The sequence below is a fragment of the Myotis nattereri genome (genome assembly GCF_964212035.1).
Source record: "Myotis nattereri genome assembly, chromosome: 3".
NCBI classification, from domain to species: domain Eukaryota; kingdom Metazoa; phylum Chordata; class Mammalia; order Chiroptera; family Vespertilionidae; genus Myotis; species Myotis nattereri.
Genome location: NC_138077.1, coordinates 5,955,668 through 5,971,634, shown reverse-complemented (window position 1 = coordinate 5,971,634; position 15,967 = coordinate 5,955,668). Strand labels below are relative to the sequence as shown.

Genomic DNA, 15,967 nt, shown 5'->3' with positions numbered 1-15,967 from the left:
CCTCCTCGTTCCCTTGCATGTGTGCGCCCCTGAAAAAGGCCAGCGAGTGCTGTGGCCCCTAAAGCTTGTGGGGTCCTGCTTGAGAGAGGGGTCTGTCCACAGAGCCCTTGTAACCAAGCATGGGAGCTCTTCAGGCTCTAAAGGGCTTTACCTTCTTTCATCTCCATCAAATGCAGCAGCAAAGTCAGTAATTACAGTTCAATTTCCTCTGAACGCCGAAAGGATGAGCATGGCGTGGGCTAGTCAGAGGAAGCCTTGTTTCCATGAGATCGTGAACCGGTTGTAGGATGCTGTTCACAGAACAGTGACCTGTCTCCATAGCGGGGGTTGTTGACCGGCCTGTCCGCACGCAGACGGGCATGTGGCTGACCTCACACCGAATGAGGTAAGGGCTGCCCATTCGTTGGCCCAGTTATGTAAGGAAAGTGTCTCACTCAACCAAATTGTGTGCGCTTATCCATCATCTAAAGCAGATGCAAAGTGGGATATGACACGGTGCATAAAGTATGCCTTTCCTTCATGTGAAAAGTTCCAGATTTACAGTTCGTGTCAGGAGGTGGCAGGAAAGGAGGAGGAAGAAGGACGTAAAGAAAGAAGTTATGTTCACCCAGGAGGGAGCCCACCTCAGGCAGTTGGGATGGAAACACGGGATTGTATGTAAGACGTCTGTGGTGGAAACTCATTCATTCAGGGTCACAGGGCCACTGATGGGAAGTAAATGATGTGCTCAAAGGAGAGATGCATGATAGAGGGGAGAAGAGCCCTGGGGTTTGGGTGGGAAAATTGCTCCTTTAGTTGCTAAACCTCTTAACGGCCAGGGCAGTGGCCTTTCTATAACTCGGGAGACAGATGTTCAATTTAACTGTTATTGTACCAGCAACACTTCTGTAACACACACCTTCTGTTGAACAAAATGAACAGCTTTCCCTTTTTATTTGTTACTAGAGGCCCGGTGCATGAAAATTCATGCACTGGAGGGGGGGTCCCTCAGCCCACCTGCCCCCTCTCACAGTCCAGGAGCCCTCAGGGGCAGGAGGCGACCTGGAGATCAGGGGAAGGCAATGCCCCATTACACCCCTGCTGCTGCCACTGCCGGCAGTGCAAGCCTCAGCCGGCCCTGGTTACCTGAGCCTTGGATGGCACTGTGCAGCCACCATCCAAGGTTTGCCTGTGCTTTGGGCTGGCCCTGGGAAGCTGGGGGGTTGAGGGGACTGGGGGACTCTGGAGGCAGGTGCACAGAGCAGCTGGACCTGGCAGGCCCAGCCTTGCCGTGCACCTGCTGCCCCAGCAGGGCTGAGGGGACTGGACACCGCCATCGTATGGCTGTGGGTGCCGCCATTTTTGAGGGTGGGACAGTCAGCATATTCTCTCCTTATTGGCTGTGGGCACCACCATCTTTGCGATGGCATGAGGGTCAATTAGCATATTCCCTCTTTAGTAGGATTTCTTTTGTCAAAGAAAAATTTCAAATTTTGACATTATCAAGTCTGGCACAGGGGCTCAGGGCCTACTGAATAGAGACCAAAACTCAAAAGAGGCTCTAGGCCAGTCAAAGTCAGGCTGCAAAGCCTGTTTCAGGTTTGTTGCTCGGTCCTTCCCCCAGTTTTGGGGGACCATGCAGCTCCCCCCAGCTGTCCTCCTCTCTCCTTCTCCTCTGCCATCGCACACTCTTCATGACCTTCTCCCCTCACCTGTCCAGTCGCCCTTCCTCAGCCCTCTGGTCTGGTGTGCCTCTCTCTGTGCCCACGTGTGCATCTCCAAGGTGGAATTAGTCATTTGATCCTCTGTGTCACTCGTTACTCTTGGAGATGGCTCCCTGCTGTTACGGTCACATGGTCTCTGCATCCGTTCGGTTGCATCTCTCTGCTGTACTCAGGGCTCCTTAGAGGCAGGGAGAATCTCATTCATCTTTGATTGCAAACATTTCTCCAGAGAGACGTCAGGCAGAGATATTTTTCCTATTGATGTGAACATTTTGTTTTGAATGAGGAATTTTTTTAGAGCCACGGGCTGTCCGAAAAGAATGAAATTTTCAGTTGCTTAAATACTGCGGTGCTGAAAACAATGGTGAGGCTGAGGACTCAGGATAAACATCCTGACAACTTTACCACTTTCTTGAGCCTCAGCGTCATACCCTCTGGCCGAGATTTTATTTAGGTGAAGCCATGTTACAGAAGAGACACATGCCTTCCATAAAGTATGAATATTGAGTATTTGGGGACGTAATTAAATATCTGCAATCTGATGAATACTTTCAATGAGAACACCATATCTCCACAATCCCCAATAATTTTAACTAATTGAGGCTTCATTACAATCTATGCTATGCTGCCAAGATGAGCTCTTACAGTGGGAAAGGGCTAAGTCTGCCATGTAAAGCCAGTGACCTTCATTGTAATGATTTAATAAGCTGCGGGCCCCACTCGACTTCCACATTGAAACCCCTCTGCCTCCAGGAAATGGCACGCGTGTTGGGAAAGGAGCACCTGATGGCCCAGGGGCATCCTGGGAGTCCTGGGCAAGGCGTCTTCCTGAGCACCCGCTCTCTGCCAAGCGCCACACCCATCTCTTGCATGATCCTGTCATTAGGTCTGAGCACTGGGAGGACCCCGTTTCAGGAGGGGGGTTCCTGAAGCTGGAAGGACTTGCCTAAGATCGGAGGGCTATCACAATGAGGACCCCACCCCAGCTGTCCCACTGCCTGTGGCTTCTGAGCAACTCATACATGGGTGTCTGCGCAGGGCCAAGGTGGTGGCTCACGCACGATAAGGTTCAACAGGTACCAGTGCCTTTTCTGATCCCTTCCACCCTCGTGTTATAAATTCTCCCCAGCCCCATTAGAGTTAGAAAACATGGGGAAAATGTACATTTTTACCTACTGTCATTTTCTTATCAAATTATAAGTAGAGTAACTTGAGTAACACCCTATGTTTCTATATCAGTGGAATTAATTTTGCTTAAGTTTTTCACCCTCACTTTAATCCTTAGGCTATGAAACATTGCAAAAATTTACTTTTCTTTTATGAGCAAATAAGTTGGTGCTAGGGTTGGATTTATAACATCTTTATCAAAAAGCCTGATGGCCTGCAAGTATTTAAGGGACTGTCAGCTCTCTTTACTTTAACGAGTCTTTCCCCTGTAACAAGAGACTATAAAAAACAAAAATTTCAAAATCTTTGGATCATCCATATAGAGAAAGATCATTCTCTCTTGACTTCTTACAGATGGCTAGACTATAAGCATTGTGAAGATAGGGAATGTTTTGTTTGTTCACTATATCCTCAGTAGAAGCAGTTAGTTTTATTAATTAAATATAGGAATCACTCCCAGTGTTCACATTTGCATTAAATAATTTATATCAAGAAGGGCAATTTTTCCTTTGGAAACTTCTGGACTCCTTAGAAAGCCTTACCTGACTATATATGCATTTACTTTTTGTCGGTATATAAACTATATAGAAACCGTTCATAAAGCCACTCATTGCTTATTTGCATCATTTGGAGTGGAGTCTGCATCCCTCTCCATCTGTCCATGAATTAGCCCTCTAGATTTAGCCCTGTGATTGGTCTTCTCCAAGAACCCCAGTTATCTTCCCAGAGCAGAGCCAACAGCCGGCCCGTGTACGGCTCCTGGCTGGCCTCCCACCCCAGCAGGCAGTTCTCTTGGTTCCCTGCCTCCGAGTGCAGTGAGAAGATGCTGCCCACCTTCACAAAAGCAGTTCCTCTGCCAAGAGTGTGAGATCCAGGTCTGACACCCGGTCGTGCTGGGAGGAGACCTTGGCTGGGACTCAGCATAGGAAACATGTCTCCATTCAGTCCCAGTAGAAAGCTCTCCCTCTCCAGCTAATGGACCCTGACAGGACATAAATTGAACTTGGACTAAAGACCAGGACCAAGGCCATGTACATTCCCCAGGTGGCAATCCTTTCAGATGGTTTCTTCTGAAAGCTTTGCAGCGAGCCTGGGTAAACCCAGGTGTAGGACATCAGAGGGCGGGCACTTCCACCGTTCTCTTTAGATGTTAAGTTATAAACTAGCAGGTTACGTTTTCTTTTACTTAGAGAACTTTTATCAGAAATGCAAGTAAGAGCCCAGCCGGTGTGGCTCAGTGGTTGAGCATCGAAATGCAAGTAAGATTACTGAATAGGAACCGAGGCTACAACTAAAAGAGCACTCTGGACTTTTTAAAAATATACTTTTAATTTTGATTTCAGAGAGGAAGGGAGAGAGGAAGAGAGATAGAAACATCAATGATGAGAGAGAATCATTGATTGACTGCCTCCTGCACGCCCCCACACTGGGGATGGAGCCCACAACCTGGGCATGTGCCCTGACCAGGAATTGAACCATGACCTCCTGATTCGTAGGTCAATGTTCAACCACAGAGCCATGCTGGCTGGGCACATTCTGGACTTTTATTGATGAGCAAGCCCTAGGTCTTTCTTGATTTAGTGCATCAACATCAGATTTTACAAGTGGATTAAGTTCTAGAGTTAGGCTACTAGGATAAAAATTGCTTATGGTCAGGATAATACTAAAAATTACTTAATCTTCTAGTAAGCATACGATAAGTAACTTTAGCAATGAAAACTTAGTGTCATAGATGTGTATGACCCTGTTATATTTACAGTGAAAAATGAGTATACGTACAAATGTAACTGGACAATATGCCGTTACATTATGCACAAAGTAGGATTAGCATAAATTAAATGCATCTGCCGCAAGTAAATTGTGTATAATAAGAATACTGTGACATAGTGTGAAGGTGACTGAAGATTGGACTTCAAGAAAATTAGGCATCTTCTGATCTCAACATCAATAAAAATGACCTTGAGCAAGTTGCTTTGTCATTGCTGAGCCTTGAACCCTTTTCACCAGTGCCAATCCGAGTGCCCTTTCCCTTATGTCACAGACAAATAGGTAACAGCACATCTCAGAGGCATGTCCTCTTCCTGCTCAGCTCGTAGCACGGGCTTGAGAACCATGAGAACGGAGGACAGGAGAGCAGTTAGAGTCTGTAGGTCGGTCCTTGAATAACAGCCCAGATTTGATCCCCACTCTGGATGCTCGACCCTCTGATGGCTCTGGACAGCAGGGTCCTTTCTGATAGCAAAGATGTCCCCATAAATGCAAATATTGTGAAATTTTCCTGATGAATAAGATTTTTATTTTAAATAACCTAATAACAGATAAATAAGTAGTAATTTCAAGAAAAACATTCAAAAGACTGCCTCCGGTATAGTTTTACTGGTTCTCATAAAATACCGACTCCACTTTTCACAGAGAACAAACCTGAAGATCAAATTAAAGTGAATATGGCATCAGGACATCTCTGTCCATGACGAACCGCACGAACGGAGGTGGTAAACCACACGGCCCAGGTGCACAGCGGGCTGTCCCCCCGAGGTTTGTGTCAGTGTGTTCTGTGATGTTCACACAACAACAAAATCACTTAAGGACACGTTTTTCAGAACATGTCCTGTCGTTAAGCAGCACATGACTGTACATGAATGGAATGGAATCCGTGGCGTGAGCGGATGAACGCACACTATTTAATGTGCTTAATTTTCTGAGCTGTCATGGAGCCAGCTTGCTGGTGACTTTTCTCATTTTATCAGAGAAATCGCATGAGGTAGATAAGTTAGTACTTGGAGCGCAGATCTAGAATGAAAAGTAAAAGAAAACCTATATCTAAACAAGAATTCCATAGACATCAAATGACATCTGCTATGTCGCAGACATCTCTCCCAAGGCAAGGCAAACAGTCCGATGTTACCTTCATCATTTAAAATGTTGGACAGAAAAAAACAACAACATACAAAATAAATAAATAAAATAAAATGCTAGACAGAGCCTGGACATGGTGGCTCAGTGGTTGAGCATCGACCTATGAACCAGGAGGTCATGGTTCAGTTCCCGGTCAGGGCACATGTTTGGGTTGTTAGCTTGATCCCCAATAGAGGACATGCAGGAGGCAGCCATCATGCTTCTCTCTCACCATCAGTGTTTCCATCTCTCTCCCTCTCCCTTCCTCTCTGAAATCAATAAAAATATATTAAAAAATAAAATGCTGGACAGAGTGCTTCAGGGCCTGGGGCAGGAGGCTCTCTGGCCAGGGCAACGTGAGCCAACTGCCCTGGGAGACTTTTCTGCATCGATTTCCACATTCTGTTTGTTTTTGTTTTTTTTTTAATTTTATTGTTAACACCATTACAGATGTCCCCCATTTTCCACCCTCCCTCGCCTTTGCCCTACTCCACCCAGCCCCTGCCCTACCCTCCCTGGCCTTCACCACGCTGTTGTCTGTGTCCATGTCTATGCATGCAGGTTCTTTGCTAACCCTTCCACCTTCTTTATCCAGTCCTCCCCACCCCATCCCCCTGACACTGTCAGCCTGTTCCATGTGTCCGTGCCTCTGGTTCAGTTTTGCTTGTCGGTTTACTTTGTTCATTAGATTCCACATATAAGTGAGGTCATATGGTCCTTGTCTTTCTCTGACTGGTTTACTTCACTTAGCATAATACTCTCCAGGTCCCTCTATGCTGTCATAAAAGGTAAGAGTTCCTTCTTTTTTACAGCCACATAGTATTTCATGGTGTAAATGTACCACTGCTTTTCTATCCACTCATCTGCTGATGGGCACTTGGGCTATTCTCAGATCTTGGGTACTGTAAATAATGCTCTGTGAACATAAGAGTGCATATCTTCCTTCTGATTGATGTTTCAGGATTCTTAGGATATATTTACTGGCGATCACTGAGTCAAAAGGTAGTCCCATATTTAATTTCTTGAGGAAACTCCATACTGTTTTCCACAGAGTCTGCACCAGTCTGCATTCCCACCAGCAGTGCATGAGGGTTCCCTTTTCTCCACATCCTCGCCAGCACTTGCTGTTTGTTGACTTATTGATAGCAGCACTTCTGACAGGTGTGAGGTGATACTTCACTGTCGTTCTAATTTGCACCTCTCTGATGATCAGTGACGGTGAGCATGTTTTCATGTCTCTTGGCCATCTGTATGTCCTCTTCAGGTCCTTTGCTCGTTTTTTAATTGGATTTTTTTGTCTTTCTGATGTCGAGTTGTATGAGTTCTTTATATATTTTGGAAATTAACCCCTTTCCAGATGAATCGGCAAATATGTTCACCCATAGTGGGTTCCCTTTTCATTTTGATGATGGTTTCTTTTGCTGTGAAGAGGCTTTGTAGTTGGATATAGTCCCAATTGCTTATTTTCCCAATTGCTGTGTTTCCCTTGCCCTAGGACAGTGGTCGGCAAACTGCGGCTCGGCAAACTGCGGCTTGCGAGCCACATGCGGCTCTTTGGCCCCTTGAGTGTGGCTCTTCCACAAAATACCGACTTCTGTGCATGGGCCACAAAGTTTCAATCGCACTGTACGTGCGCGCCCACACATGGTATTTTGTGGAAGAGCCACACTCAAGGGGCCAAAGACCCGCATGTGGCTCACGAGCCATAGTTTGCCGACCATGGCCCTAGGAGATATATCGGCAAAAATATTGCTACAAGAGATGTCTGAAGTTTTACTGCTTATGTTTTCTTCTAGTATTCTTATTGTTTTGTGGCTTACACGTAAGTCTTTTATCCATGCTGAGTTTCTTCTTGTGTGTGATGTCAGTTGGTGATCTAGTCTCATTTTTCCCATGTGCCTGTTCACTTTCCCTGCATCACATTCTGCTTGATGCTAACATTGAGCAGAACAGAAAGACAGTATCTGCTCTCAGGTCCACGTCACTAATATCAATACACTTGCCCTAATGCACTAAGAAGTGATCAACCCACTCCATGTCAAGGAACCCTTCTGTCTGTTATTTAAAGACCAAACTCCTCTTGGTATTAGAAACTTTGAAAATTGATTTTACCTTTCTTCAATGCTTGTGATGGGTTCCTCCCTTAGGACATTCTTTGTCAATTTTAAGTTGAGACAAAATAAAAGTTCTTTGTGCTGTCAGTAATCACAGGAACACAGGAAAGAGAACAATGCTGCCTTTTGAAGGAATACCATCAGTCTTGTTTTCCTTGCTGGTCACAATCTAAACTCGAAAATAAGTCCTGTTTTATATGTAAATAACAGAATAATTCAGGAGGCATATTACTACCGACTTTCAGAAGTGACGGAAGTAGAATCCTGAGGAGGAAAGTGTGATTTTGGGGACCTATGGTGTCACCCCCAGGGGTCTGTACAGACTCCAGTTCCACCTGCACTTGGACACGTGTCAGGTCAGGTGCGTCCTCCACTTTCTAATGCTCCCTGGTTGGCATATGTGCCCTGAGTTCCTCTGTGTGGTCATTGGCAGGTGCCAGGCACTGGATAAGCCCTTATGGCTGGAGGGAAATGCTCTATGTGGCTACCAGATGGTATGATATGCAAAGGACAGCAACAGTCACCAAAAGGAGGGACCCAGCAAGAGCAGCTACTCAACAAATGTGTGTTGGTGAATGGGTGAGTGAGCGAACGAGTGAATGAATGAAATGGGAGCCACCCTACAGTTTAGAAATTGAATAAATAGAGTCCCGTTTTGCAGAACATTCCAAGAACCTGTTTCTAACATTCGACATTTGTGTCCCCGGCCCACACACACCCTTGGCTGCCACCTCCTCCTCCGCTGCCAAGTCTGACTAGATTTTGGTGACTATTGGCGACAAGTCAAAGTCCTTGGCCTCTGGAGACGGTGTGTCCTTCAAGCCTCCTGTCACTCATCATCATTTCTCAAACCTGAATGAAATATCTTCGATGTTCTGAGCACATCTCATTGTCAGATCATGTGCCCACTATTTCAGACCTCCCTCATTCTTTCCTAGCCCTCGGTGGATGGCAATGTTGGGGGAGTGGGGGCAAGTGGCCATACTTAACTGTATAAGACCTAGGTTGAGAATGTTGTATGTAGTGTAACGCAACTCTAAGAAGAGACAGAAATGAAAACACGCTTGGAGGCAATGACGTGAGACTTCTCTCTCTGGCATCACTCCCTCCAAAGCTGGGGTCCATTCACCTAGCGAGGCCGTGCTGAGTCCTTGGTGGTGCCACAGCTCTGCTCCGTCCAGCAGGGCACCTGTCCCCTCTGCAGCCAAGCCCCAGGTGCCGCGAGTCCCCTCGCTGCTGGGGGACTTGCAGGGCTGTGAAGGGCTCCAGTCCCATTTGCATCCATTCTCTGTTGTTCTGCAGAGAGCGACCAGGTAATTGGGTTACCGGTGACCTGAAAACCCAGGGAATGCAGAGTCATTGCTTTTTAGCTAAATCGTCCATCCCAAGTGAGACCAATTCTCAGCCTTTCAATGACTCCCCAGTGACAGCGAGGTGCTCAGACCCCAGCATGCACCAGGATCCCCTGTTGGGCTCGTTAAAATGCAGGTCACCAGCCCCCTGCCCGCGCATGTGTTTCTGATCCCAAAGGTCAGGGTGGGCCCGAGTGTTTCCTGAGCTCCCTCCACACTCCCGCCCTGACAAGCACCCAGTCCCTCCCCGCAGGGTCACCCTGAGCGTTCTTCTCTACCCCTGGGTCACCTCTGGCTCCTGGGGGTAGTGGAGATGCTGATTGCTTTTGTCGCCCTGTCCTCACAATGGCTGGTCTTCCTTCAGGCTCAAGTGATGTGCCCCTTCTCTGGGGACCCTCTGCCCCTGTTTGGAAAAGTCACCTCTCCCATATCCCTTTGCTAATGTGCTGTACAAACCTCCAGCTCCGCAAGTGCCATGTTGTATTTGAATCACAGACTCATCGCAGTCCCCCCCCCCACACACACACACACACATAGGATGCCTCATGCAGACCAGGCCTGGTTCCTGCCCGTGTACACTGAGGAGCAGGGAAGGCTGGGGGGGATGCGAAGGCAGCCCCCACCCATAATCAAAGGGAACTGGGACAGGGTCCATTGCACTTGAGTTTGGAGGAACCCAAAGGGAATTTTCAATTCATTTTGCAGCGCAATCACTCGGCCTGCAGGAGCAATGCGTGCTCGTGGACTGCGGAATTCTGCAGCGGAGGCTGTGCTCCCCCTGCTCCCCTGCAGTGCCCTGGCTTCCCGCAAAGTGCAGTCCCTGCGGTGGGCGGGGCAGGGGGAGGCAGGAGCAGGCCTGGCTGCGGCTCTCGGAAGAAGCCATGCCTGTTCTAATCACTCACATCCGAGAGAGGGTGCCCTGCGCATCTGCACATTCCTGCTGGCACCAGCTCTCTTAGGAGCGGAGAATCTGCCTGGGCAGCTGCAGGCTGATGGGGATGGACGCCCAAGACACAGGTGCTACTGTTGTCATGGAGATGGGAAGAGACCTTTTCTCGAAGCAGGAGGAGTGAGGAGGCTGGAGAAAGGGCACTGGGAAGGGTGGAAGAAGGCTTTAGAGCAGTGGTTCTCAACCTGTGGGTCGCGACCCCTTTGGCGGTCGAACGACCCTTTCACAGGGGTCGCCTAAGACCATCCTGCATATCAGAAATTTACATTATGATTCATAACAGTAGCAACATGACAGTTATGAAGTAGCCACGACAATAATTTTATGGTTGGGTCACAACATGAGGAACTGTATTTAAAGGGCCAGAAGGTTGAGAACCACTGCTTTAGAGAGAGAGTTCAGGAGGAAAATAAAGGCCAGGCTGGGAAGGGGACCCAGAGGGCCACGTGTGGCAGATTCTGAGACAGAAAGGAAGAAACTGGGATCGTTCCTGGACCCAAAGGTAAATGAAAGGAAGAGGAGCATTCAGTAGGGACCGACACTGAATTCTTACGTGTGGAACATGGCAGTGAGTGGGCAGGGCCTGCTCTTGGCACTGCAGTCCATCCAGGGGCCCTGAGCGAGGGCCGACACAGGACCCCGGGTTCCCCCACGGTCTGGGAAGACCTGCAGGCTCCCGCTTGGAGGGGCTCGGACCGCTGACTCCCAGCTGCAGAGTGGAGGGTTTTCGGGTTATTATTTTCCACTCACGTACTTTCCAAAGTCGCCCTTTAATGCGCAGTAAGAGGTGAGATTTGCTGTGAATCTGTCGGTCTGTCTGGAATGATCCTTATTGAAAACATGCATTCCCCGCCAGCTGGCTGGGCATGTGAACAAACTCCCTGGAACCCTTGTTTTTAGAAAGGAAAATAGATGGATAGCATGGTCCACATAAATGGGCTGAGAAGACTGTAACAAGCAAAACAAACCCCACAAAACAAAACCTGGATGGCATTCTAGGACTAGCAGGGTCAAAATTTAGTTCTAAGAAGAATGTAAAGATTTACTTATTTTTAAATGGGTTTTTTTTTTATTTCAGAGAGAAAGGGGAAGAGAGAGAGAGAGAAACATCAATGATGAGAGAATCATCGATCGGCTGCCTCCTGCATGCTCCCTACAGGGGATGGAGCCCACAACCCGGGCATGTGCCCTGACTGGGAATTGAACTGTGACCTCCTGGTTCACAAATAAGACACTCAACCACTGAGCCACGCTGGGCGGGCAAGATTTATTTATTTTTAACAAAATATTGAAACCAAGCAGAAAAAAACCACCGGTGCTGTCTAGCATATTTAAGCTAGTTAGAATGGTTTGTGGGGGGGTTTCTCCACCAACCTGTGCAAATAGATCACAGGTGTGATTCATCCCCCCAAAACCAAGGAGCTAAATGTCGGCAAGCAAGTCCCTCTACTTGCAGAGTGTTTTGCTAAACTGGTGACTGTCCATAAGACCTGTTCTTATGGGCATTTCCCCCACTCCCCATGCTTTTGTCTTGGTCTGACTTCATTGCCCTGTGCTGGGGTCCTGACTTGGTGTCTGAGGGCGGCTTAAAGCCTCCCAGGGAGCCGTGGCCGGCGTGGCTCAGCTGGTCGGGCGTCCTCCCCTGCACCCAAGGGTGGCTGGGGTTGGATTCCAGGTCAGGGCAAATGCTCAGGTTGCAGGCTCGATCCCCAGTGCAGGAGGCAGCCGGTAGATGTTTCTTTCTCATGGATATTCTTCTCTCTCCCTTTCCCTTCCTCTCTTCTTTAAAAATCTTAAATAAATTTAAAAAAAAACTTCACAGGGATTCCATTGAGAAATTAGGATCCTTAATGGGCGTAAACCTAATTTTTTAAAAACATAGCCTTTATATCGGGGTCACTGTATTTCATATTTAAAAACCATGTGAAATAGAAGTATCTTTGTTTTAAATTTGACTTTTAGATTACTTTTTCAGGAAAATTAATTGTAATAGTTATTTAAATGATTCAAATGCAATTCAGTGGTTTAGGTAAACAAATTCCAGGTAATCAAATTCTCAACATCTAAAAATCTTCATATGGGATTTCAAAGCAAAGGGAACAGTCATAGTTGCTCATGTGAAAACAGGACTGCACAAGCATGTCAAACTCGCGGCCCGCAGGTCGCATGCCTCGTTTATTTGGCCCGTGTGAGCCTTTGAGGTTGACGTGCTTGGCGTAGACATTTGCTTATAACAACAGTTAGTCCGAGTCTGATGGTGCCACCTCGACTGAAGCAGCCATGGTTCACATGATGGTCTCATTGATCCCTATAACATCGTGTTAATGCATGAAATCAGAGCAATTGAGGAAAGCAATGGGAATCCAGGTAAAGGAGGAAACTTACTCTAAAGAGAAATGTGATGTTACTGCTCTGGTGGGGCCCGGACTCTCACCTGAAGGCAGCTGGAGGCATCTGATCCCAGTGGGAGGTTGGCCTGTTAGGCAAATCCATAAATATATCCTGAGCTCATTCATGCTGCTGCTGCTCACGCCTTCTTCTGCCTTCTCATGTGGACTTCCTCCTGCACCTGTGTCTGCTGGCCAAGGACTAGTGCCTCCCCCCACCACCCCCCCCACTCCCCCCCCCCCCCCGCCAGGCAGCTCCCCTGTCTGCATGCCCAGGGCTGTGCTATAGGCACCTCCCATGCTTTATCCTATCCCCACCCCTTTCTGCAGGCTCCACCTACCACACCTCCCCTCCCCTTCCATGCCCACCTGGGGTCCGCCTCTTCTGGCTGCCGACCACTCTCCTCGCACCACTTCTGGAAGCCTGCTGGCCCTCACCGTCCACTCCCGCACACTAGGACACTTCAGATTTCTCTATGGTCCCTGAAGTGTTTGTTTCCTCTCTCCAACTGGATTGCTAAGCATTTTCAGGGCAGAGAACGCATTTCAGAGCCCTGAGAGATCAAAATCCATGGTTTGTACTGACATACACACACACACACACACGTGCTCACATGCATGCACATGCATGCACTCCCACGTATAAGCACACAAATACATAACACAAATGCACACCTGCACACTTATATACACACACACATGTCTATTGACTACCTGAAAGTCTACAAAACCTTTATTACTTTACAGCATCCCTTTGATGGTGTCCCATAACATATTTGAGAACAATCTGGTTTCTCTTAAAAGGCCAACACGTCAGTCAAAATTGCCCTGCCTTTGACTGAGCGGACCCTTGGCCATTAGCAGAGAAAAGCTAACTCGGGCCTCTCCCTGTCCAGTTTAAATCGCCGTAAATGATCCAAAGTGGCACGGGCCTCCCTGTGAGCAGTGGACTCCCGTCCATATCCAGCTTCCAACCTGGAAATGCCGTTACTCTGGAATTTCCATTTAGAGTGTGAGCCCCAAGAAGGAAGGAACCATTTTTTTTACATCAGTTCTGGCCCTGGCCACTGTGGCAGTTGGTTGAGCATCGTCCTATGCACCGAAAGGTCACTGGTTCGATTCCTGGTTGGGGCACATGCCCAGGGCACAGGTCCCCTGGTACAGGAGACAACCCATCAATGTTTCTCTCTCCCTCTCCCTCTTTTTCTAAAATCAATAAAAACATATTTTTTTAAAAATTCTGTGCCCCAGTGCTGGGAACTCTGTGGCCGAGTGCCCAGCTCAGTAGACTTTGCTAGGTGACCTGGTGATGGCCGGTGTACACTGAGACCCCCCCCCCCCAAACACAAGCCATCTTTTCAAAACACTTAGAGAAGTCAGCCACGGCAGCATGAGGAGGGGTGGAGAGCACAGGCCCGGTGCCAGATCCCACCCTGTCCCTCGTGTCTGTGTGGCCTCCTGTGTCCCTGGGGGCGGAGTGGCGCTGTGTCACCAGGCTGCGGTCAGGACCGCCTGCTGCATTCCTCCAGGAGAAGGAAGAGCCTGGCTGAGAGCAGGCCCTCTACCTGCGGTGGCTTCTCCTGACGCGGTTCCCATGACTACACCCTGTTGTTATTATTCCCGTGGTTATTCGATTTCCTTTTTGCTTCCCTACCAAACGGGTGGGTGCTGCTCTCCCTCCCGTGGAGTGGTCTTTAGCGTCTTCTTTTCTTTCCTGCACAGGCTCCCAAGAAACATTTGCAAAATGGGATCATCCGAGGCTACCAAATCGGTTACCGCGAGTACAGCACTGGGGGCAACTTCCAGTTCAACATCATCAGCATCGACACCACCGGGGACAGCGAGATCTACACCCTGGACAACCTCAACAAGTTCACCCAGTACGGCCTGGTGGTGCAGGCGTGTAACCGGGCCGGCACGGGGCCTTCTTCTCAGGAAATCATCACCACCACCCTCGAGGATGGTAGGTCCGAGGGGCAGGGCCGCGGCTCCTGGCTTTCCTTCCTCCAGGGTTTGTTCTGGTTGGGGCGCTGGCTCCCCACAGCCTAGCCCCTGCCCTCTGGCTTTGCAGTGATGAGGCAGCTGGCCTGCATTTGGGCGGGGTCTCCATGGGGGAGCTTGCCCTTATTCACTCCAGCCCTGCATGGATTGGGTCCCGCCCTTGACATGTCTGGATTGAAAAGCCAAAATCCATTTCCTCTCCAGCATCTTTCTCCTTCATTTGCAAACAAGAATCGGGCTTTTCCCCAGGGACACCATGCTCTCCCTCTGACTGCAAAAGTCTGACCAGGATGCAGAAATCCGGTTTTCTAAGAATTCCTCCCAAATCAATGTTCAGGAGGATTTTTTCTTTCTTTCTTTTTTATGATTGCTTTCTGTTTTCAAGCATCTGAGATCAGAGGACACACATGAGTGGACTTGGAGCAAATCTCACGGTGCTGGAGCGCCCCCTAGTGACCATAAGAATTCATTCTCGCTTTTCAGGACCGTGAAGGAAGCCTAAAAGCTAGGATTGGTGGGCCTGCTTGAAAAGACAGAGCACCCTGGTGTCCAGAGGCAGGGCGTTGTGGGTGCAGAGATTGATGTGGGGTTAGCTGCAGGAATGAGTAGCAGGTAGGAAGGCAACAAGCATGCACTGCGGTGGTCTCCTGTGCCGTTACCCACGTGAGCATAGGTTTGAGATGTTGCTTTATCAATGCACAATTTCCTCTTTTGAAGAAATTGATGACGTCCATTGAGAATTGCTGACCATTTTTTAGAGAAAGAGAAGTCTTAGGTAACTGGAGACTTAAAGACTGGGACTGTCTCTCCGCCTTCACCATCTTTGCCATGTCTGCCCTTGGGTTTATGCTTTGATGCTCATTTTCCCTTGATGCGTGTGGCTCAGTCAGTATTTCATCCCCTCTCCTACATGCAGCATTTCAGGTTTGCCTAAGCTCCATGTGGGAAAATACTTCCAATAGTTTCCTAACCTGCATCGTGGTCCAGTTTCTCTCCTTCCCCTGACAGAATGTTTTAGTATTGAAAGGGGGCTGTGGGGGCCGATGGGGCGGTAAATGAGCTACGATGACATGCCTGCTTTTTAACACTTTTCAGGAGCTAGACTTCCAGTTTACATCCCAGATATTACCAGAGCGAGGGGGCGTGTTGCACAAAGTAAATACAGCTTAAGGCCGTAACTCACAGGGGTGGTGGCATGAACACCAGACAAGCACTGGCCTTCACTCACACAGTAAGAGCAGGCGTGTTCACAGCTCCTCGAGCTGGGGACGGCCTCCTTAGAGTAAAGTAGCTCATCTGGAGAGAGAGACGGTGGCAGTCTATTAGGACATGTGCATGAACTCAGGATAGTCTACTGAGTCGCCCATAATATTTGCACAGGGGAATGAATGGTGCTCAG

General features: G+C 48.4%; 1 protein-coding gene across 1 annotated transcript in view; it reads left to right on the top strand.

The window, feature by feature from the left end:
- DSCAM (DS cell adhesion molecule) overlaps positions 1-15,967 on the top strand; it is a gene marked incomplete at its 5' end in the record, with an annotated part of 440,423 nt that overhangs the window by 339,727 nt on the left and 84,729 nt on the right. Inside the window, one exon of the mRNA XM_081088248.1 lies at positions 14,290-14,530. Within this exon, the coding sequence (XP_080944374.1) occupies positions 14,290-14,530 (241 nt within the window). The remainder of the gene's footprint in view (positions 1-14,289; positions 14,531-15,967) is intronic.